The 23,737-nt window shown below is 49.6% G+C and overlaps 2 protein-coding genes across 4 annotated transcripts in view; one reads left to right on the forward strand and one right to left on the reverse strand.

Annotated features, from left to right (window-relative positions):
- Positions 1-23,737, forward strand: part of CACNA2D4 (calcium voltage-gated channel auxiliary subunit alpha2delta 4) — a 119,521-nt gene that overhangs the window by 69,179 nt on the left and 26,605 nt on the right. The gene's annotated exons all lie outside the window — the stretch shown is intronic.
- On the reverse strand, positions 763-23,423 carry LRTM2 (leucine rich repeats and transmembrane domains 2). Of its 3 annotated transcripts, XM_063153866.1 has the most exons (5): positions 22,918-23,423; positions 12,518-12,656; positions 10,896-11,057; positions 6,477-7,067; positions 763-4,991 (listed from the first exon to the last, which is right to left on the reverse strand). In XM_063153866.1, exons 3-5 carry the CDS (start codon positions 10,960-10,962, stop codon positions 4,537-4,539), a joined length of 1,113 nt encoding a protein of 370 aa, XP_063009936.1. In that variant the 5' UTR covers positions 10,963-11,057; positions 12,518-12,656; positions 22,918-23,423; the 3' UTR covers positions 763-4,536. The 3 variants fall into 3 exon arrangements, with proteins under 3 accessions (XP_063009936.1, XP_063009935.1, XP_063009937.1); XM_063153865.1 differs by lacking the exon at positions 12,518-12,656; XM_063153867.1 differs by lacking the exons at positions 12,518-12,656; positions 22,918-23,423 and adding an exon at positions 11,553-11,677.

Consider the following 23,737-nt stretch of genomic DNA (forward strand, 5'->3'; position numbering starts at 1 on the left):
TGTGGGTTTAACATCCTGCTGGTTCCACATGCGTCAGGATGAGCTTATTCTTACAGCAGGGCAATGTGATGAGTTGTGTATGCTTAGCACTGAAAGTGGCCAAGTGGGGAATTTAAACTTCTTAGCTGTGTGTGATAGGCCTCGCCAGGGAACAGCTGGTGGAGAGACTCTTTCAGCTCTAGGGGTAGCAGCTTGTGTACTTGGGGGTGCAATAGGATTAGCTTGCAATTTCCATCCATTTCCAAATAACCTTGCTCAAGAGGGTCAGGAAGCTGGAGATGTAGGAACCCATAGCTCCCTATTTGTTACATTATGTTCTAATTAAAAAAAAAAAAAAAAAAAAAAGCATTTGGAACCAAATTTGACCTGAATATAACTCCATTGGCTCCTGCATTCTTGCACTAGGGATTAATTTGGCCCTTTCTACTTTTATGTAATGAGCTGAGTGCCACAGTATCTTATCCTTGTTATACAATCACCCTTGTCTGGCTGTGTCCCTGGAGCATTCTGTGTGTGTGTTTCTAGATCTAGGGTCTCACCTTCACCTACTGTGTGTTTAGCCCTAGAGCCTCACCCTGACTTACACTGATGTACTGTGTGTCTGTGCACGTTCACTCCAAACTGTGTGTTGAGACAAGAATATATCTGTGGGAATTGAGGGGCTTCCTCCTTTGGCTGGCTGTGTCCCTGTGGTGTTTGCTTCTGCGGGGGATAGGGAGAGAGTGAATGGTATTATCAGAGATCTCATTTAAACAAGAAGGAGCATAGGAAAATACATTCTTTATTATTATTCTGTAACAACAAGCCAGAAATATAATATACCTTTAAAAATTTTCTGTCTCATGCCAAAGAAACCTCCATTCAATCATTTTAGAAAATCTTGTCGCTCTCCCTCAAACAGTAACAAAAAAGAAAAAGGAATTACAAGTGCCATCTGTTCCCTGCAAGGGATGTGCCTACCTGTCCCACAGGTGGATGTGTGGGGAAGGGGAGCAGGAGGAGCAGGAGGGCTGTTCCTGGTGGCCCTGCCAGCCCAGCATCACCTTGGCATTGTTGGACCTGGCAGCCCAGAGGACCCTTTCCTGAGGCACCTGCAGGGACAACAGGAGCTGCTGTCCCCACACACCAGAGGAACCCCTTGGCTGGGCACACAAGGAGCACTGGGTCTCATTCTGTATCCAGCATCCCTCAGAGCTTTGTTTCTGCCTGCTGAGGATGCTGTGCTCCCTGCAGTGCCTGTGGGCAGTGCAGCAGCTCAGTCACACCAGGGCAGCCTGATTTCCAGGTGTGCTGGGGAGCAGAGAAAGAGTCTGTTTGCAAACAGTGCCATGAAGAGGGCACTTCTCTCTGCTCTGCATGCAGAAGGACAGGTCCTCATCCTGCCAAACAGAGTATTTGCTTTCCAGAGGGACTCCAGCCTTCGTGTTTCCCAGCAACACTCAGTTCTCCCCTTTCCTGTCTTCTCCTTTCCTGGGTGGGTTGCTAAACATAGCAGTCCCTTGTCTAGGGTTGAGATAAATCCAGACTTTCTGCCGTATAAATTAAAACAAAAAAAGGAAAGGATGGGCAAGGTCATCACCAGCCCCACAACACAGGATATAGAAAATATTATTAGCAACAAAGAAAAATTGGTCAGGGCAGGAGGAAGTCACAGGGAAGGTGCAGGGAAAGGAGGATTTCACACCCTCAACCCCTGCATTGTCCCCTACCTTCTTCCCATTCATTTCACCTCTAGTCTTTTCTCTTAAAAAGTCTCTCTCTTATCACACACACACACACACACACACACACACACACACACACACACATAGAGATCCCATTTGTTTTGTGCAATATGTCACCATTATTTGATGCAAGTAAAATATAGATCTATAAATATACCACTCTGACTCAAGTCCCATTTCAAGTATGATTGCGGAGTCCAGTATGGTGAAGGGAGAGGTTCCCCTGAGAGGGAGCTTGGGGAGAGGTTTGGATCCAGCAGGCAGAGTCTGCTCCAGGCTTGCTGGGAATGTGGAACAGCAATAACACGCATATGGAGTCTGCAGTGCACCAGTTCTGCCCTTCAGAGCGGGCTACACTTGGAGCAGATGGGATGGTTGGAGTGGCTGTACAGTGCATGGGGGAAGAGTCCTTCCTCCTCACATTTCACCAGCCCCCCTCCTTTGCTTCCTCTTCCCCACAGTGTGCTGGAAGCGGGAGGAAAGTGTGTGCTCACACTGGTGGGCGGGCTGACTGCTTCTCCCAGTTCTTCCTCTGTGGCAGCCTGGTCTTATGCTTTCCTGAAGAACATCCTCCTCTGCCCCATGCTAAAACAGTCCAGAGCACCCTGTCTCCTTGGCTCTGGTGACCCTGGGTAGACCAGGAGGGATTTTGCCACTCCAGGCTTTGATTAATGGTGTTGTGTGCCCACGGATCAGTACAGCCACCTCTGGGACCAGAAGGAGTGAGGAGCCAGTGTGCATTGCTTCCACAGGGATCCAGCCACAGCGAGCAGGAGGGCTGTGAGGTGTCCCACAGCACTGGGATTCAGATGGAGCAGGTGGAAGGAAGAGGTGAGGTGCCCTGGCAGGGTGCACCTGCAGAGCATGCAGGGCTCTGAGGCTCTGAACACAGGTTGCTAGTGAAACACCCTGCAGGGCTGGGCTGGCTGCCAGCTTGTTTCCTGATGGCAGGGATCACACCATGCACAGGCACAGTGGATGCACGACCTCCGGTGTCATCTTCCTCGCCCAGGAATACCCACTGTGACGGGTTAGAGCAGGTTACCATGGCAATGTGCGCTCTCCCCTGGAGACAGCATTTTATCCCACTTCCAGTGATACAAAATGAGTCCTTATGTTGAGTTCCTTTCATTTTTTTTTTTCCCCTCTCACTTTTTTTTCCCTGTCAGGTCAGAATGAGCTAAGACTAATAGGAGGCACTGCAGTCTGAGGGCTTTAAAATCTGGTTGGGGGAAATCACCCTATGTGACAGTGGCAGTGTGCACAGCTGTGTGTGTGGGCACACTGAGGTGCAGCTGTGGGTGTCACTGGACACCCCAATGATGGTGAAGGGAGTGCATGTGGGCTCTGCTGCCTTCTGTGCCAGACCTTTCCTGGGCTCTCCCACATGTGCCACACTGTGCTCCAGGTTCCAGCCTTCACCTCAAGACCCTCCATAACTCTGCCCACTCTTTTTGGTCACACTGGCTGCATCACCCTGTTCCACACACCGTGCTGGCCCCCGTGCCAGCCATAGCAGCTCCGGGGTTGACTATGTGTGACTTCTTCCCCTGACACCTTCCCCTAGGCTCACACTACTCAGCACGGCTCACGCTCCTGGTAAGCCACCTCCTCCTCCAGTCTTTCCTGATGACCCACTTCTGATCTGCCAATCAAACATTTCTAAATGGAGGCTTCATATCCTTACTCTCTCCATTTATTTGAGAAGACATAAAATAGATAAGAACAGACTTTCTTTTTTTTTTTTTTTGATGCTGTGTACTTATTTCCACTGACTGCTGGAATCTCAATAATTTTGCCTCTCTCCATCCTCTTCTGCCAGTTCCCACTGGCTCTGCACTCTGGCTGAGATGTTTTTGTTACTCCTCAGTGGTGTGTGCATGTTTTTTGTCTGAAGCGGAAGGTGATACGCACTACTATGATCAGGGTAAGGTAAAGTGGCTGGATGTATCCATGGCTGCATGCAGAGGGCAGGTCAGCATGGGCATGAGTGATAGCTCTGCATGTGCAGCTGGGGTGCCTGGATGCCTGGAACTGGGACTGGCTCTGTGTGTGTGTGTTGGGATCAGAATGAGTCAGTGTGTGTGTGTGTGTACAGGAGGATGACTCTGTGCTGTGCACCTGCAGCAGATGATGTGTGTGCCAGCTCAAAGGTTTGGACTTGGCCAGGAGCAAGAAGAGGGACACTGTGCTCCCTGGCAGTGTGTTAGGGTGATACAGACATCTTTCCACCTCTAAAAGTGAGAAATCTACCACTGACTGTTGCCCTGCCATAGGAACCTTGCCTCCCTTCTGATGGAATCTTGGCAGCTCTGATTTGTAGGGTAGGCAGCAGCTTCGTGTCACACAACAGCAGTGACCTAACGGTGAGGCATGGACACTTCTGGTGTCCTGCTCCCCACACAGGGTTTCACACAGCTGCTCTCTGTTTGCACAGAACTCTTGACAGGACACAGGATGACTCAGGACCAAAGCTGAGAGGATGACACAGGGTCCCAGAAGGTGCCAGCTGCCTTTGCAGCAGGCATGTGAGGGAAACTCTGTGCAAGGGCATGAGGCACAGCAAGCACTCGAGGTCTGACTCTACTTTATTTGTCTGGGAGGGCCCAAGGGTGAAAGGGCACAAAATGGGCCTGGGGCAGAGGAAAAGAAATTGAGCCAGGTGCCCTGACCCCCCAGAAGCATGTTGTACTACTTGGGTGAGTGGAGCAATAGCACAGTCTATCTGGGAAGATGTATTTTGGGAGAACCCCATGCTTGACTGCTCTCAGGTACCTTTTTTCATCGCTGTCCCTTCCTTCCTAGAACAGTTTCACGCCACAGAAGAGATTTGTTTTTGCTCTTCGTGTTCACCTTCTGTGTCACCCATGAGTGGCTGCCTCTTCTTCAGCTCCCTGTGGTACTTGGCCATGAGGGAGGCGTAGATGCAGCCATAGGCAGCTGCCACCACCATCATGATGCAGACGATGCCACAAACCACCCCTGCAATGATCACAGTGCCGATCGCGCGGCGCACGCTCACGGGCCTGTACCGCTGTTTCTGAGGGCATCCCACACTGGGCTCCACTTCTGGTTCTGGGCCTGATTTAGATTTGGAAGGAGCAGGGCTTCCTTTAGTGCAAGGTGGGCCAGTATTGTCCAGCACTGTAGAGCTGTTCTCGTCATCCAGCTGGGAGCAGTAGTTGAACATCTCCATGGGCACCATCCGCATGTCCTTTCCTTTCAGCTCCTTGGGCAGGGTGCAGGCCAGCTGGTCGATTTTCCCACCTGTTCCAACAGAGATAACAGGAGTCAATCACAGCTCCATGCCCATGCACAGGCAGCAGGATTAGATCCTCAGCTGGGTGAGTTCATGGGCCTCCATTCACACCTGCTAAAGTATTTTCCCTGCACAGAAGCTTCAACCATGTCAGCTGGCCAGTAAGTCTCTGCCTAGGTTGGGTTTGACATTAGAGCTCCTGGTGCATATCTGAATAGGCCAACACATGAAAGCCCTTTGAAACCATTTAAGTCAGCCTCATACTGTTTAGTGAGTTATGTAAGTCTCAGAAGAGCCACTTTAGAAAAAGAGAAATTAAAGCAAAAATATAGGAGCAGGCTGTACCTTCTCAAAAAAAACAACAGATACACATCCCATCTTCTGACAACTAATCCATCTCTGTGAAAATAATGACAGATGTTGAAACAAATGCTTGAGTGAGTTTGAGCAATTTCCTTGAAAGGGAGGAAAAAAAGCAAAGTTATGTCTGTGTGCTTTCCACTGACTTTGTGATATGGTAGTCAAGAAAAAACAACAAATCAAAAAAAAAAAAGTGCAAAGTGGCACTCGTGTGCTTGTTTGATTCTGCTCACACAAATGCATATTTCAGACTGCAGTGAAGCCATAGGCAGAGATAATCTCCTTGCAGCATGGCTGTGATCAGCAGGGATGTGACAGCTGACTGTTGCTATCCGCATGATTTGAGACCCTTTCCTACTCGTTGGTTCCAGAAACAGAAGGTCAGGCCTTCAATCCTCCCTCCTGTAAAATGTGCCATCTTTCTTTGAGTTGCAGCTCCTGAAAGCATGTCATCCCATCAGCATTCCTGATAAGTGGCATGTACCTTTCTAGTCTTCTGTGTTTCAAGGAAAATCTGGAAATGCAAACTTGTCAAAAATGGCTCAGTTTGAAATGATGATTTCATAGCCAGTCTGATTTGGGGCCTGGCTTGTTAATTTGAGCTGTAGGTTGGGTTCTCCAATATGAGTTGCAGTGTTTTTCCTAAGTATCACTGTTTCCTAATGTTCTTTTTTTTGGCAGCAAACCTGATGCTTTACAGCCAAATCTGACTTCTAATTCTCTCATCTTAAGAAAGAGAATGGGATGGTTATTTCCAAGTGTGAAAAGCATTTCTTCTTTTTAGCAGAAAGAGTAAGGTGAAGTCATAATCCTAAAATTTTAATTTTACTTGAGGAAAGTTCTTTATTCTCTCAAGATTAAAAAAAAAAACAGGTAATAGTTCAGATTAGAAAAACAAGGAAATAGGAAATCTAGGGCTGCTGGGGACTTCACAGAGTGGCAGTGTTGCTATATGAAGGTGCAGTGGCACTAAATTGTAGCAGGGTCCCCATGCTCTTTGGCTGAGACCTGTCCATCGGGTCAGCCTGACCTGCCAGTTGTATGTGCTTCTGTTTCTTCCCTGCCTTTTGCTTGCTTTTCCTGGAAGACCAGAATTCCCCCACCTGCCTCCCCTTGCGCATGCGAGCACCCACCTCGGTAGGAGAACCACTCCATCCAGTGCTTGAAGTCCCGGAGGTTGCAGTCGCATTCCCAGGGGTTGTCCCCAACCTGGAGGTGCTGCAGGCTGGTCAGAGGCTCAAAGGTCACCCTGTCCAGGCTCTGCAGGCGGTTGGACCTGAGGGAGAGGGAGCGCAGGGCAGGCAGATCGTCAAAGATGCCCGAAGGGATCTGGGCCAGGCCGTTGATGGAGAGATCCAGCTGGCGCAGCAGGGCCGTGTGCTGGAGCAGGTCCTTGTCCAAGGCCCGGATGCTGTTGTTCCTCAGCTGCAGCTCTGTGAGGTTCCCCAGGTCACTGAAGATGTTCTGAGGGAGCTGGTCCAAGAAGTTGTTGGATAGGTCCAACCTCTGTAGAGCAGAGAGGTTGGAAAACACTGCTCCTGGCAGGATGCTGAGTTTGTTGTTGAGAAAGAGGAAGGTCCTGGTGTTTGTGGGGATGTCTGAGGGAATGGAAGAGAGGCCCAAACCACTGCAGTCCACTTCCAGGTTGCCACTGTTACACTTGCAGGAGGAAGGACAAGCAAAGAAGGACTCAGCAGCACATAGTGAGAGCCAGCAGCCAAGCACTGGAAGGTGAAAAGCAGGGAAGGAAGAGGGCATGGATTAGATCAGTGCTACCCCATCCTCACCCACCACCAGCTACAACAGAACCCTCACAGCAGGGCTCTTCACTGCAATGCCCTGCAGTGTAATGAGTTTCCTCACAGCTACATTGCTTTACCCTTGGCCTGCATCCTGACAGCATGACTTTCCTCTTAGCCTGTTTTTTTCAGAACAAGCAAGTAAATATCCTTCCAGTTTCACAACAAAGTCAGAACAGTGCATCCCAGCGGGCTTTGCCAACAGATACTGGAGCACTGGTACCTGTCAGAGGATAATGGAGCAGAGAGTGGTGGGAGGTGACACCTCTGACAAAGGACAGCTCTTTCTAAACAGTCAGAGTAGAGATGCAGGGACCAGGTATATTTTTAAAGTTCCAATTTTTCACAAACAGATAATGTTATTAAAAAGCTTTTAAGAAAAATGAAAAGTAAAACAACCTACATTTCAGATGTGCTCCTGCAGTTTGAATCCTAATATTTGTGATAGATCAGACTCAGATCTAAGACTCTAAATCAGGGTATCATTTGCTTACCATATTCACAGTGTGTCCACTTTTTAATGAATTTCATTACATTAGAAAGGGATGACCAAGAGAACTGCTAAAAAGTAACAAGGGGTCCCTAAATCACTGCACACCTGGTACTTGCCATTGCTCTCAAAGCAGTTTCTGAATCCCAGAGCAAGAGCCCAAAAGTATCTCTGAGTGACCAGTGACCCCCCCGCCCAACTAGAGGTGGTAACTGGGTACAGATCCAGCAATTGTTCTAATTAAGAACTTTGGACACACTCTGGACTACAGTCAAATCATGGGGCAAATCCTGAATCATGGTCACCAACTGGGCAGACAACAGACATGCAAAGAACAGTTTAAACCACCTCTGACCAAAATGGCCCACAGCAATGGAATGAGGAAAAGAGATGTACATTGGTAACTGACAAAAGCAGTGTCAGGAAAAGGGTTAACACACACACACCCTTTCTCCTACACTGTCTCAAGGTTGGACAAATCACAAATCAGCATTTTTTAGAGCTGCTGTGGATTCCAGACATGGCTCCAGATCCTGCCAGTGGCATCAGGGCACGAGTTACCAAATTCCCCTGGGAGCCAGTGGCTTTTCTACCTCTCATTTTTGTGACAAAGAAGCATTATCAGCAAGAAAGCAAGCTTTGTACCTCTTGTCATTAGAGGAGTGGGAGTTATGTTTAAGCAGACTATGTAAAACATTTGCATCCTTCATCTTAGCTCCTTTTGTGGAATTGAGATCACACAATGAATTCCACTATTCTTCAATGTGGGAAGCAAATTCAGCTCCCTCGCAGTTTTTAAGGTGACAAGTTTGAGCATTTGACTAAAACTGAAGCAGGTTTGTCTGTACATCATGCCTGTCCTCTCCCTTTCTCAATTTTCTTCAGAGAAGGCAGTCACTTGGGTTGGTAGAGTCTTTTGAGGGGTGAGTGGTGGCTAAAGGGGATGCATTGATTGTCTTGCCTTCCTGAACTGGCAGCCAGGTTCTTCTGTCCTGCTTTTCTTCAAGAACCAACAAGCAGGTGTTTTACTTCTGAATCCTAACGGAATTGTGAAAAGATTGCCACAAGAGAAGGCGCCAGAGGAGACCCATGCTGTGGAGAAGCTCTGCCTGGAGCAGCTTTACAGTCAGCCATGCTCTTCCTCTCTTCCCTTGTGCCACTCTCTAGAGTTTAATCTGACCCCCAGCCCATTTTTTTATAGTGACTTTGCTTCTGTCAGCGTTGTGCCTTCATACTCCAAACCTGTCATCCTGCACAGGGCAAGTTTTGTGTTCCCAGTGATCCTTGTGAGAATTGGCAGATTTGTGGACTGGTAGTCTAAGGAGAACTATCCTGTTTGAATCCTAAGGTGTATGACTTTGTTAAGGACCAAGGGATAAGTGTTCAGAGATAATATATCAATTCTTTCCTATTTCATCTGTCTTTCACAATTCTTCAATAATTTTTTACTGTCCTACAGTTGAGATCTCAGGTGTACATCAGCCCAGGCCATGCCAATAAATGTGCTCTTTTAAGGAGAATTATGGACCCTTATGGTGAAATGTAAGACAGATCTTTACCCAGACCACCTCTGTGCTTTCTTGTCATGCAGAGGCTGGAGCCCACAGCAGAAATTGCCATGAAATTAGATCATAGCCAATGGGCTAGTGCAGTACAGGTACTGACTGAGTAACTGATATTTAATTCTGTTTGGAATATGTCACACTCTTGTTGTAGGGAGGGAATTAAAAGAATGGGAGCCAGAGTGGGGAAGGGAAAGAGCAATGAGTCATTCAAGTGACCCCATCTTTTCCTGGATGCTTAACAAAAGCCCAGTATTAATAATAGATTGGCAGCTGTGATGATGAGATAACAGCTGCTTTGTACACCAAGAAAGGCAAGAGCAGCCCATGTGTAACGCTATCCAGGTGCCATTCTGCTCAGTGCTTATCTCTCAGAGCACCTGGCCGCCTGCGGCGCCGGCTGGGTGGCTGTGGGGTTCCACCAGTGTGTTTGCTGGCAGTGGCTGGCAGGAACAGCCTCAGGCAGCTGGCTGTGGTTATGTTCAGGAAGTGGATTTATGCCAGGCTTGTAGGATATGCCAAAAATGTCTTGTTGTTACCCATATATTGCTGTATGCTTTTGGAAATATTTTACTAAAATCGTACAGAAAAGAGATCTCGTTTTCATTTCACATCCATGAGGATGTGAGCTTAGGCCAGGGAATTCATTGCGTTGGTGAAGATGCAGCTCTGCAGGAAGGAGAGGCAGGGAAGCAATAGACAAAACTTGAAGCTGTCTTCCAGCCCTACAGAAGGATGGATAATAAGTGGTTTTGTGTTTAGGGAAGATCAAGTTACTTTGTGGGGTGTTTGGTGACTCTAGTAGGTGGCAGAAAGATTATCCAGGTATATCACATTAAGTCAAGACTCAGTAGCGTTCATTATAAATAATTTAGACAGTCTAGTCTGTGAGGATGGATTACAAAGATATTTGTTTTCTGGAGAAGGAAGTAATTCCCCCAGCTTCTTACAGCTGCAGCTCCAAATGTGACCAGGAGGACTGGAGCAAGGGAAAGCACAGACCTACTTGTGCCTGGGCATGCAGTAGTGAGGGACACTCTCCAAGGGTCCCCTTTACTCTGCTGTGGTCCCCAGATACTTCTCTGAGATGCAGATAAATTCCCAAAGCCCCACATCACCCTAGCACTGCCTGCTCTGCACTCAGGGGTGCTGCAGCAGCTGCCCCAGCCCACTGGGAATATGCACAGGCTGAATGTTAACAATTTAATTTGAAGGAGAGCTTCTTTATTTACTCCTTGATTTTCACTACATGTGGCAGTGCCCAGTAGGAGAATTCTGCCTTCACATCCTGCATTTCCCTCTAAAATCTGTTATGACTTTTGCTGTGAAGAGCTCTGCTCAGCAGCCTGTGTAATACCCCAAGCACAGAGAGGAGCCTGCAGCTCATAGGATGCTGATTTGAGGAATGTTCAGGGTGGATCTTTGTGCAGTGGTGTCTCTCGTGCTGTTTCTCACCTGCCAGGCCCACTGGAATTCAGAAGCAATCATCACTCGCTGTCCCACTTTGAGCCCATCTTCAGCTTTAGAATATCACTCTCCCTCCCAGCTAGCCTGGCCTCTAAAGGAATCAGGAATTAGTTCAAACATCTCCATTCTTAGCTGTCCCTCTCCCCTGTTCTTAACCCTGATGTGACCCATTTTCTTCCCATTCCCTTGACAAACAGGAATGCTGTAGTTGGTACCTGAGCAGGCATTACTTACGACAAGCCTCCTGCCACCTCATGAGGAACCTGCTCCTCCACCGGTGGCCAGCACTTGCAGGCAGCATCGTGCTCTTCTCCAGCGTGCCTTCACATCCAACAGCCAGCCTGGCCCTCGGCCCCACCGCGAGAGGGAGTGACCTTGTAGCCTGCCTGCCAGGTCCTGTAGAGGGGAAAGCAGAGCTGAGCAGAGGACATTCACTTCCCTGGGTGCTGAGCTCAGAGCTGGCCTTTCCCCTCCCCAGTTAGGGTTTTGCCTTTGAGGCATCACTTCTGTTTTGGGGGAGAAATGGAGGGTGTTTCAGGAGGCGCAACATTAATTCACTTTGAACCTCGAGGTGCAGAAATAAAACCTGATTCACCTAAGTGCCAGAGAGAAGTTTGTGCTTGAACGGCCTGCCATGGTAGCTACATTAGCTTCATGCTCAAGGTTAACCTGATGAATTGCTAAGGTGACCCTGCCAGGGCAGCAGAGTCCGGCTCATTGCCGTCGCCCCCACGCAGGCCTGTGCCACCTGTGCATGCTCTGCCTGACGCACGGCTCAGGCTCACTGCGATCTGGGCACCAGCGGCTGCCAAGCCGCTTCCCTGCCCGCTCCTGCTCCTCCTCCCCCCTCCACCACACCCGTCCCCCCACCCCCCGTGCCGTATTCCCTACCAGCACTTCCTGTCTGCTTTAAGGTAAAATGGATGTGGTGGCTAGAGCAGCACAGCTTCAGCTTGGGGATTTCCCACTGCAGCAACTGCAGGAGCTGAAGAGCGAGCGAGCCTCGGAGGAGAAGGATAAGGAAGGACCTGAGGCGGGGGAGACTGAGTGGGAGTGTTGAAAAGATAGGAATTGCATCTTAATTAGTAGAAGGAAAAATCCTCAGTCTAATTAGAAACCCAAAGACCATAAAACTCTCCCCTGACAGTAAGTGACTGACAACAGGTTTCAACTTCCCTCCCGCTTCCCTTTTGGATACAAGGAGGCAGGAAAAATGAAAACACCACAAATCCTTCTGTCCCCCTGTGTACTCTCTGACGTGCCACCCACAGTCACAGCAGCACATAGATGGACACATTTCAACCAGAGTACAAAAATAAGCCATCCTCCATCCCCTCTGAGGGGCTCTGACAACATCCACAGCAGCTGTTTTAGCTGGGTGCTGCACTGCCACCAGGACACTGTCCCCACACACGTGCCAGGTGCCTACCCTCCCCCAGGCTCCCAGACTGATTTATTTTATATGAGAATGTAAACCACCAGGAAATATTCAAATTAGCATCTTGATGAAAATTGCGAGCAGGTTCAGTACCTAGGCTAGCACATTTACAAGGCTGTTTAGATCATTTACCTAAATGCCAATGCACCAAACACCTCTCATAGTACAGAAACCAATTCAGCCTTCATCCACTGCAGCCCCCCACTCCCCAAACTGAGCTGGAGCCCTTTCTCTGCAGTTCCCACTGAAGGAGAAGCTGCAACAAATAGCTGTCCCCATTTGGTGCTTGCGCTCGCCCTGACCGAGGAGACTTTCAGCCTCCCCCACAGAAACCTCTCCATCCTAAATGCCGCCCCTGAAGTCTCCTGTCCCCGCCTGTCCGTATGGAAAAGGAGGATGAAAAGCTGCAGGCACTTACCTGGAGGGGTTCTGCCTGCAGCCACTTCCACCCGAGTCCCCGGACACTGCCCAATTACAGCCTCTTCCTTCCCTCTCCCTGCTTGACTTTCAGTCCCCAGCAGCAGCTTTCCGTGTGCTCTATTTAACTCCCTCCAGCACTGGAATAAACGGCAGAGTTAAGCTGACAGCCACAGAGCCTTATCTGCCTGCTGGATAGCGCCAGTCGATCAGCTCCAAATCCCGTTGCCAAATGATCACGTCCTTGCTCTCAGCATCAGGGGCAGCCGCCTGCCATGCTCTGCCTTTCCCTCTTCCCCACCTTCACTCCATCTAACTTTGTCAGGGTTATAGATAGCTCTGTTCCTTGTGCTCTTGCCTTTTGGCTCTGTTTTGTAACACCCCATCTGTATCAGCTGGCTTTGTTCCAATTAGGGGGGCAAAGCAATTTAAAAAAAAAACAAAACAAAGCCAGCTTCCTTGGGTGCTTTATGGCATTGTTTCCCTCTGTGGTGTCCCCTCAGCCCCCAGTCAGGCCATGCACTGGTGTCTCTCCCAGTGCCCTGTGCTATTTATCCAGGCTGTCCCCAGGCAGTGATGGGGGCTGAGGGCAGGGCAGGGCTGGCACACCTGGGCGTGAGGATGGGGACGGGGTCAGGGTCCACCCCCGGCTCCCTGTGCTCCAGCAGGGCAAGTCCAGCTCTTGCACTCATTTCTGGTACCTCACAGGCGCCTCTTTCCCTCAGGCAGCACCAAGGCTCAAGCAGAGAGTGCAGGGTGGGAGGAGCAGCCATGTATAAATAAGCCTTTTCCCTATGTTTAGAATTTATTACAGTGCATAGTGATTAACACCTGTTCAGGCTTTAATGTCAGTCTCCTGCACTGCAACATGCACTGAGATGGAGGGGCCTTGATAAACCCGAGATTATTTTAAAGCATGTCACATATATGCCACACTCCCCACTCCATAGATAGCAGCCACCCTGTGTGCACTCATACACGTGTTCCCAAGACTTAAAAGCAGCTACCTTCATGTACAAATGCACAGTCACCAACCTAGCTTACATCTACAAATGTGTGCATGGAGCTGGGCTTGCACATGTTCCAGGGACTCTTCTGTAACCCATATTTATTAACCTCCATGTCTTCCACAAAGCTGCCTGCTTCTCCAAGCACACCATATGCCCAGGTGGCAGAACAGTGGATTTGGAATACATAGAGGTTCTTGGCTGCTGAAAGGTGAGGGTCAATGAGCTTCTGCATCTATACGTTGAAGTATGTCCATGGAGAAATTTTAATTCCAAAGATCCAGAAAAAAACTCAGTTTCTCCTACACATCTACTGCCCATAAGAACATTATACCCTTAGTGATTAATATTCCACAGTAAAGAGAGAGCAAGGAGGCAGAGAGGATTTTTAAGAGTTTCTTTTTTAAAGGTTTCCTCTGACTTGTCTTGAATTCTGACTTAATTAGCAGTTTTCTTGTGGCCCAAGAGATGCCTTCTGCTCTGCAGAGCACCAGGCCAACTGCACTCCCTGCCAGTGCAGCACTGGGAATGTGTAATCTTGGGGCAAATAGCACCTGCCCACACCTCCAGCCTCTACAAGGCAGCACCAGATGTGTCTGGCTGCTTTCAGCCTGACAGCCAGGGATTTTTCCAGCAGCCAGGACTCTGACAGACCTAGCAGTGCTCCCTGTATGTCCCCAGCTCAACAAGAGAGGCACCGTGCTGTCTGTTCTGAGCTTGCCTGGCATTGCTTGGCTTTGGGGGCTCAGGGCTGGTCAGCACTGCTGGAACTCTGAATGCTCTGAAGTCGCCCAAGGGCTCCACAAACCAGGCATTTGTCTTTCTCATGGGCTTTCTAGATCATTCCTTCTCCCTAGAGCAACATGTCAGCTGAATGCCCTGTTATCCATGGGGCACAGAGGCCAGAGCTTTCTTCCATGTGCTTGGAGCTGGATGTCTTTGCACATTCTTGAGAAAGCAGCATTGCCTGTGGGGCTGGTGATGGCCTTTTCCTATTACTGTTTCAAATAGGACAGCAAAAGACAACTTTTTTAGTTTCAGCTCAAAGCAACAAAATGAAATCATCCATTTCTGGCCCATGGGCTCCAGTGGCCAAAAATACACCGAGCTGAAGTGCCACTTGGACATTTGGCCTGCTGTCAGACTCTAGAGGACTCTCTAATGAGGATTCCCCTAATTAGATTGAGCAGGGAACTGGGGGATGCAGAGGGGATTGTAATGACTCCGCAGCGCTTGCCAGGGCCTGAAAACTCCAGCAGGCACTATTCCTGCCTTGTGCCTGCTCCTCTGTGCCCAGACACCAGTCATGTTTGCAGTATCACCCCAAAGCTGTATTTTTTGTGGGAAGGGTCCCAAGGAGCATGCTAGAAGATCAGGGAGGGTTTCAGTTTACTGTATCCATGTCCTGGCTTAGTAACTCTTCCTAATTCTGTGTTACCTTCTATCCAAAGCTTGCCATGTGTTCTATGGATGGCTCTTACCATAGTTGTCAGGGGTGTTATTTTGTGTTTAATGACCCCCAGAAGCAGAGCCAGTAGTGCTTCTGCTCTGGGTAGGTGGATAAATCCATCCCATTCTCCAGACAACAGCGCTGAGGCTAGAGACACAGGGGACTGTGTCACTGGGATGAGACACTGTCAGAGACAGAGCCCAGCAACCTCTGTCTCTGATTATCTCTCCAAGCCCCTTGCACTAACCCTTGGATCATGGCTGGGGGATCAGACTCCGATAACAGCTTGGCTTATGAGCACTGGCAGGGCATGTGGGTGACCTATATTACAGAAGGGTAGGTAGCAGAGACTGCAACAGATGCCAGCAATAAATTATCAGAAAGTGTGCACAGACTTTCATCCCTCCCCCACACTCTCCTTCATGGCAAAGTCCCTTTCCAATGCTGAATTGCTTTAGCCTTTATCAGAAAAGCAGCAGCATGAGGGAGGGCATGGAGGACGCTTTAAGGAGATTATCTTCTTTCCTTCCCCTTTCCTTGTTGCTTTTAGGATCCATGTTTTATTGCTATCATCCCATAGTGGAGAGGGACAGTGGTACCCCAGCATTTAGTGACTATCACATGTTGTTCTGTGCATGTCCCTTCATCTGCCCTTGGTGGGGCAAGTGGCAGCAGAGACACATAATCTGTGTGGCCTGACTGCCACACCACAAGTGGCTTTAAATGGCAAGGAGACCTCACCCATTCAGGTCCCCAATAGACCTGCTAGTTGTGCAGATTTTTGATCCCAAGAGGTGACATTGTCTCAGTGGCAGCCCCTGTTTGTTGTCTCTTTGGAATGCAAAAACACTCAGAGGTGTGACAGAGAAGCTCAGCAATGCTGTGGAAGCATCCAGTGTGTGTCACTGCTCCAGTGAGCTTCCCAGCTTTATTTGCAGCACTTGCTGATGTATTAACACATGTGTTCAAGATTCATTAGTGTTGTGCTGTCACAATCAATGGAAAGCACATTTTAAATTCATACAAGAAACCCAGCTGCGGAAGAAATTGTGCCCTCTGACTTGCAGTGATCAATCACAGCTAAGCAAAACACCTCATCCAGAAAGCTGTAAAGCAAGCAGAAAAAGTGTAAAACTTGGTTTTGTAAAGGACTCTGCCACATTCCTGACCTGATGTGAATAAAACCCTCACCCTTTGTGATATGAAAGGGTCAAAAAGCTTCAGATTTTTGGATTGGCAATGGAGGCACCTCTGAAATGAAAATGTGTTGATGGTAAAAAATGTTTCCTCCCCAGGACCCTCCAAGAAAGATCAACTTTATCCCTATTTTATGGAAAGGTGAATGATGCAGGTAAAACTGGCTGCTGATTTTGGCTGGCAGAAATTTCAGCTGCATTGCTTTTGATACTTCATCATTAGTCCACATCAGTTCCCCACTCACTGAGGGTTTCAAAGCTGTCAAGTGCAGCGTTTGCACTTAGGGTTGTAAATGCTGTCCTGTCCTGCAGAGAGCATTTGTAGGCCTTATCAAAGCTACACAGAATAAAAGATTTTTGGCCAGGTTTTCCCAAAGTTTCCTGACAGGCCTGTGGCAAAAACAGGAGAGAAGCCAGTTTTCTTGATTCCTCATTCCATAGCTTAAGCAGAAAACACTATTTGCATCCCAAGCCTCCCTGACCAATGCACAATAATGAGACTGGGAAATTCTGGAGGAGCTGGAAATAACCAAGGACATAAAGCCTCAGCAAATCCTCTGAGAAATACAGAGCATAGGAAGGGGAGATGCAGAGGGTAGCACTGCTGGGAAAGACCCAGATTGCTGTGGAGATGTGGAATTCCTTGGGAAGCTGTGGAAGCAGGTGGAGAGAGCGGGATATCCAACCAGGAGTGACAGGAAAGTCCCAGCACAGCGAAAAGCGTGGCATATGGAGGAGGCCCAGAGCAGCAGCAGGAGGAGAGCTGAGGGGGCAGTTGACAGGAAGAAATCCAGCCATGTGTGTGCCAGCATCTCCTCCAAGTCCTGGGGAATGCGACAGACCACGTGCATGTTTCCTGCCTGCAGAGCGGAGGCAGCTGAGAAGGGAAGCGGGTGAGGGAGTGGGAGAGGGGCTCAGAGGAGGGACACGTGAGCTGACTACCCAGTTTCCTTCTCTTTTTCTTGCCACAGGGTGATGTTTTTGTTCTTCTCACACTGTTGGCAAAAATTGGTAACCAAGTGAGATGTGGAGGGGGGTTCTACATGAAGGTTGAGATAACATTTTCTGATCCAGCCGGGAACAGTTGGCTGTGGGTGGTGGCTTGTCACCAGCCCTGCCAGTTCTAATCCAGATCCCAGTTTTTCTCATTCTCTCAGCTGTGGAGTGAAGCGCCTTCCCTACAACTTTAATTTCCTGCAGGGGTTAATCCCATGGTAAGTGGTAGCTCAGGCCTTTAATCCTTTTGCTCAGTCCCTTGACAGAAGGGCTGCAGGTCTGAGGGAGGCACCCTTCTGCTCCCAGTTCCCCCTCTACACCCCACGAGCATCCTCCAGCTCCCTGGCATTTAAAATGCTGCTCCCTGCTTCCTGGCAAGCCTATCCTGGAGGTGTGGGTGGGTGGTACAACCAGGAAAAGGTTGCAGGCAGAGAAGACAGCTTGGTGGGAGAATCCTTGTTCTGTGGTCCTCATTCCCATCACTACTGTGCTCACAGGTATTTTCTGCACTTCTTGGCTGGATGGTGCTCTGAATCCCAAAGTATTCTCTTTCTTGTTTTTATTTGGGTGGTATCCAAGAAGGAAGGTGTGTATGGGCCCAGATTTGGGAAGGATTGTCTGAGGGGTCAAAAGTTTTAACAGGGCCCAGTACCTTCCCTGGGTCTCTTACTTAGAGTCAAAGGATGCAGCAGATCTTTAACAGGGAAGGTGCCAGCCTGTCTGAGATAAGAGATACATTTACATGAATAGAGTAGTAGATGGAGGTGCATCAATTTAGCAGCAAGATAGAAAAATGTAAGTTTTTAATCAATATAAGCTCTGTCCCTGGACAGAGCCAGGCCAGATTTCTGTTGAACAGCATGACCAGACTGCCAAATCAAGGGGCTTCCAGATCGATATCAAGAGACCCCTGTTACATCTTATGGGGGTCAAGGCACTTCAGCCATGAGCCTTTTCTCCTTGTGGTTTCTCATTCCAAAAATGAGGCAAGCTTTTGCAAGCCTGGGTGATCCCTTGCACACAAAGTGCCCCACACTTGCTCATTTCTGCATTAGCCCAAAAATTGGTTTTGCTTTTGTCACTGCCTGCATTTTGAAATACACTGGGCCCTTGAGCTCACTGGCCTTCCTTTTGCTTGACTCTTGTTACTCTTTCTTCTGGTGGAGAAGCCAGCATGGTGAAGAACTGCTGCCACCAAGGCTGCTGCCCCTTCTCCTCACTCCCCTCACTGGCTGTGCTTCCCTGGGTGCCAGGCTCCCAAAATGAGCTGCAAGGGTCGTGGCTTGTCGCTTTGGCTGCTGAGCAAGAGGAGAGAGACGATGTAGAAAACACTGGAAAAATGGAACAACTTAACTAAGGTGTCACGAGGCTGTGCCCTGGGCATGTCCAGAGGGACAGGGACCATCCAAGCCTGCACAGTGGTGGGGCAGAGCACAAGGTGCTGGCAGTAAAAATCCTCTCAGCCCTTATCATAAGGGGATCAGCAACCCAGCATACACACAGCTCCTGGCAAACCTCCTGAGCAAAGGCTGCCTCTCATCATTCCCACACAGTGCATTTGTACTGGACTCTAAAGGAGACCTTTTTCTGCCCTAGTGAGTTGCAGAGATCTGCCTCACTTGGTTGCCACTGTGGCACAAGGTTGTTGGTGCTGCCTGTAAGAACCTGGAGCTGTTCTGCTGCCCCATCACCTTCCCAGAGCATCCAAGAGGGGCAGCCCTGCAAAGTCCACACAAACTGCATGGGATCTGGGCTGCTGCCTTCAGCTCCAGGGGTGCCTGTGGATCCCTGGGACACATTTAGGCTTTTTACAAGCTGGGAACATTGCCCATAGCTCAACAAGACGTGGTGACAGCTCTCACAACCCAGAGCTCCAGCCAGGATCTTTGGATGCATCTGGGTTAGCACACAGATCATAGCCTCATGCTGCAGAGCTTGCTGAGGCTGAGGAAGGTCTCCAAATTTGATGTGACTTTAGTTTTCTACAGGGTTTGCAGCCACAGAAAAGATACCTTTATGGCAGTCACATCCCATTGAAATCAGTAGAAGTGGTGTGGAGAGCAGGCCCCACCTTCAGGTAGCTCACAGCAAAGTCACTTTGGGCAGTGCTGGCACTAGGGAGTCTCACCAGGAGAGGAAAGGCAGCCCAAGAGAGGAGTGCCAAGCCAAGTTGCCTTTAACAGCTCATCTCCAGACTCAGGATGAGGTCTTGTTTTTTTATCCCTTGTGTGAGAGCATGGTTCATGGGGAAGGAACCTTCCCAGCCTCCTTGAAGTGAGGGGGAGCATGGTAGCAGGGCATGGCTTCCAAGAAAAACTTCCAGGCTCTTCTTGCAGTCAGTCAAGAAATTCTGACTTGTGTGGCTTTGCTGTAAATTTAAGTCTCAGTTCCTCCTGTGATGGGCATGGGGCATTTATGTAGGACATAAATAATAGACAGTCTCTTGTATTCCCATTCATAAAAATATAACGAGGAAATTGTTATTTTCATTAAAGGAAGAAAAAAATTGATAAAATAGTATGATAAAGTAGGCTTGCAAAGCTAAGGACTTAAATGTGAGCTTATACTTGCCCAACCTTCATTCAGGCACTTGCATGGATGCAGCACAGCACTGCCTATGCTCACCCAAACAAGTTCTTTTTTTCACAGGACCCTGTCCCATACTCAGTGCAAAGGACACATGATACTCAAGCTAATAATGAGAATGTTGTAATAAATAAGGCTGTTTTTATATGGTCAGAATTAAATATTAAACCACAGTTTTGGCAGGAGGCCACAGTCTGTACATTCCTAATTTTGTGGGTGCCCAACACGAGACCCTAGGGGCCATTTTGCAGAACTGCTGAACACTCACAGCTGTTTTCCAAAATGCTGGCAGCTTAGCCAGCAAACTGGTACAATCTCAAGGGCTCAATAGCACTGAGAGCCAAGAGGTCCCAGGCCCTTGTCCTGCACCTGCTGCTCCTTCCCTGTGTGCTAAGAGGGGAAGTCTCTTTTCCCCTCAAAAGCCAGGAAAACCACCCTTCTCCTTGCCTCATCAAGAGCATAAATTCTGTACAGGCAACTGTAGCTGCTAACATCTCCAGAACAGCATAAGACAATGCACAGTGATGTATTGCCTGCAGGGCTTGCTTGGCAGGCAGTAAACAAATAAAAGAGACACACATTTTGCAGTACCAAAAAAAAAAAAAAAAATAAAAGAAAGAGCCCCCTGCTCCACTCCTTGAGCACCATGTAGCCAAGTACCCTGAATGAAGCAGCTCATGAAAATAGTGTGTGATCCTACCAGTCAGTAGCACACTGCCTCCAGTACCAGTATTTCCTAACTTTCAACTGCTTGTCTTTGAAATACCAATAATATATTTCACATAATCCAACCCCTCACAGATGAAGCAACTTTTCCTTCCCCATCTTGAGTCTGGAATTGAACTAGTTTATAGAAAAAAAATGCACGTCTTCTTCCTGTTACCATCCCCTCAATCACAGAGAGCTTTACTGTGAGCCAGCATTTTGGTAAAGCCACAGCAGGAATAGGGTATGTGTGACAAGGTATTTCCCTGCAGCAGGAGGAACATCCCAGAACTCCCACTGCTGCTTCTTTCCAGGCAGAACTGAGTGTGTGTCATGGTGTAGCATGCTGAGGCACTACCCCGCTGGCCGGAGCATCCCAGTATGGTCATCTGAGCTATGGTTTGAGCCACCCAGGACTGGGACACTTGTCAAGCAGTGTAAGCAGCTGCTTGTAACCAAACATGGCAAGTGAAGGAAACTGCCTGCTCTGTCTTTTGACTCAGCAACAGACAAAAGTCACGGAAGAACTACCCAGAAATGCCCTCCCACAGGCTCGAGCCTCTCCCCATCCTGTTCCAGGCTCTGTTGCTCCCTGAATTCTTCTGCCCAGGTATCCTTGTGGCCCTGTGCTGACCCTCCCAGCCCTACTGACACAGAGCTCTGCCTTCACCAGGCTTCTGTGGTGCAGAAAAGCCTAGAAAATCCTTTCTGCATCAGGCTTAAAAAAATGCCAGAGGAAGGGCAGAAAGCTGGAGTGACTCTTAAAGATGTCTGAGCTGAGAGTGCACCTTGCTAGCATGTGACATTCACTTTGCTGGAGGAAAGGGTAAAGCCATGATCTGGTATAAAAATTACATAAGAAGGCTTCCTCCCTTTCTCTTTGCAAGCAGCCCCTTTGCTCAGGGTTTACCATAATTCCTCCAAGTGGACAGGATGCACTAACAGAGGCAGCACTGATGTCTGACAGGGAGACAACTCCCGCAAGCCTTTCGCTCATGTGGAATAATTCCCTTGCAAATGTTGTTTGCCCACAGCAGTTAGAGGAAAATCCACCCCTGCCCCCCCACAGATTTGAGCCACAAAGCTCAGAAGAAAAAATGGTCTGCAGTTGTGGGAAGTCTCCCTTCTCCTCGCTGCTAGGAAGGTCCCCTGCTTTGGGACAAGTTGCTGTCTGTGTTCAAGGGTTCCCCTGTCTTTTAAGGGTTTCCTTCTCCTGCAATAGCAGCAGCTCTGGTCCTTCCCCAAAGAGATCTGAATTTCTCTCTCCACCCTTGAGTGGCAGGTCAGACTCACAGCAGGGCAGTGCTGTATCCTGCCCACTGCCATTCCCATCAGGGCTGTGCTGGATGTGGCACATTCAGGTTACCTGACAGTCCACGTGGTGGGCCTGGGGCCCAGCTTGGCCATGACCTGCTTGGAGCAACAGCTTCAAACACCCTCTCTCCCCAAATCAGGAGAGCTCCAGTTTAACATGTCGCTCTTAATTAGCAGGAGATGCAGGGACAGTAACAAACTGGTCAGGCAGAGGGAGGAGGAGGGGGCAGCATGCCCTGTGTGGGATGTGTGTGTGTGTGCACGTGTCTGTGCATGTGTATGTATGCACACAAACACACACAGACACAGACAGGCTAACACTGACATATAACTCCTGTCCACAGTGTGCTTCTCCTCTGCTCGTTTGGGACCTCATTCTCACTCTTTCCTCCCAGTCAGGGCTGGAAAAGGCTGTGAAGCTTCTCTGTGCTGTTTCACCCACCCTCCTCAGTGCTCTGCCTTCCACCCAAAAGTTCAGAAATCACAGGCTCAGCCTGCAGAGATGCTGAAAGCAACTCGGGACTTATATTTGGCTCTACTTGTGATTTGGCATGCTTCACTTCATGTCCTGTGGTCATGTCCATGAGCACACACCCCCACACACTTATCCACATCCACCCCCCCATTCCTAAAGCTGTGCACTGAGTGCTGAACCTCTTCGATTTTGGTCCGTACTTCTCCATTTTAGGGTGTTCTTACTGAGTCCAAAATGATAGCCAGCAAAGCCATCACAAGTCAGGAGGGTGGCACCTCTCATGCTACCCTGTGAGAGCCCCGGGGAGCAGACAGAAGTCAGGGCTCACCGGGAGCTCCCAGGTACGGGGTGACCCCAGCTCCGAGTGCTCAGCCTCAGAGGCGCGCCGGTGGTGCAAGGAAAGCTGCCGGTGCTGTTCTCAGCCGGGAGAAGTTGCTCCCTCCCGGCTGCCTGCACTGAGGCTGGGCTGGAAGCAGCAGGAACAAGCTCTGCAGCAGGTTTGCCGTTCCCCTGTCCGTCTGTCTGGCACAAGGGAGCCTTTGAGCCGCCCGGCGCGCAGCGCTGCCCTGCCTGCCGCCCCCTCCCCGGGGGAGCCGCTGCCTGCGGGGCAGCTCCGCTCGCCTCGCTTAGCCGGGATGGGGGGAAATCCAAAAGGGAAACGGCTTTGCTTACCTCTCTCAGGCTGGAATGGACCCTCCTGTGAGAATGGCAGCTCTCCCGGCTCTCTGAACACGGTACAATCCCAAAGCAAATCCAGCAGAAAGTGCCTCTGCTCTGGAGCCTAGCTGGCAGGAGCCCTCCCTAGCCAGCCTCTGGCCTCGTGTGGAGGGCAGGGGAGCCGCACAGCGAGATGACAGCGTGGGAAAGGGACTGTAATCCTCCGTAAATAATAAATAGGGGGAGAGAGAAAGAGAGAGAGAGGCGGGAGAGGGAGCGACTGTGCGCGGTGAAGTGACAGCTGGGGGTACATCTGCGATGGCAGCAGCACACGCACAGGAACGCGCACAGACAGTGCAGAGGAGTCACCCCGCCAGGCAGGCAGGATCTGCTCCCAAACACCCAGAGGAAGGAGCTCGGGAGGTTTTCATTCCTCTCAGTGCATCCTGGAGAAAGGGCAGCTGCTGTCAGTCCCTCTCTCTCCCTCATCCCGCCCTTGCTGCCATCCCTCTCCGGGTGCCAGGAGCCCAGGGGCTCGAGGAGGGCTGAGGAGATGCCAGGGCGGGAGGAGCTCCCCACAGCCCCTGAGGAGGTAGATTGGTCAGGCACAGGTTACAAGAGCTGAACAGTTCCTCCCCTCCCTCCATCTCGCCCCTGCTGCGGTTGATGACAATGAACTCAGAGAGAAAGACATCAGGATGAAAAGGGACAAGCCCTGGCTTTTGTATAGGAGCAAGGAGCAATGGGGACACAGCAGGGGAGAACCTGGTGGGCTTGGGAGAAAGGCACCCCCTTCCCACCCCCCATCCCAGGGCTCCTGAGATGGTGGTGGGGA

Source organism: Melospiza melodia, chromosome 4, assembly GCF_035770615.1.
Source record: "Melospiza melodia melodia isolate bMelMel2 chromosome 4, bMelMel2.pri, whole genome shotgun sequence".
Classification (NCBI taxonomy): domain Eukaryota; kingdom Metazoa; phylum Chordata; class Aves; order Passeriformes; family Passerellidae; genus Melospiza; species Melospiza melodia.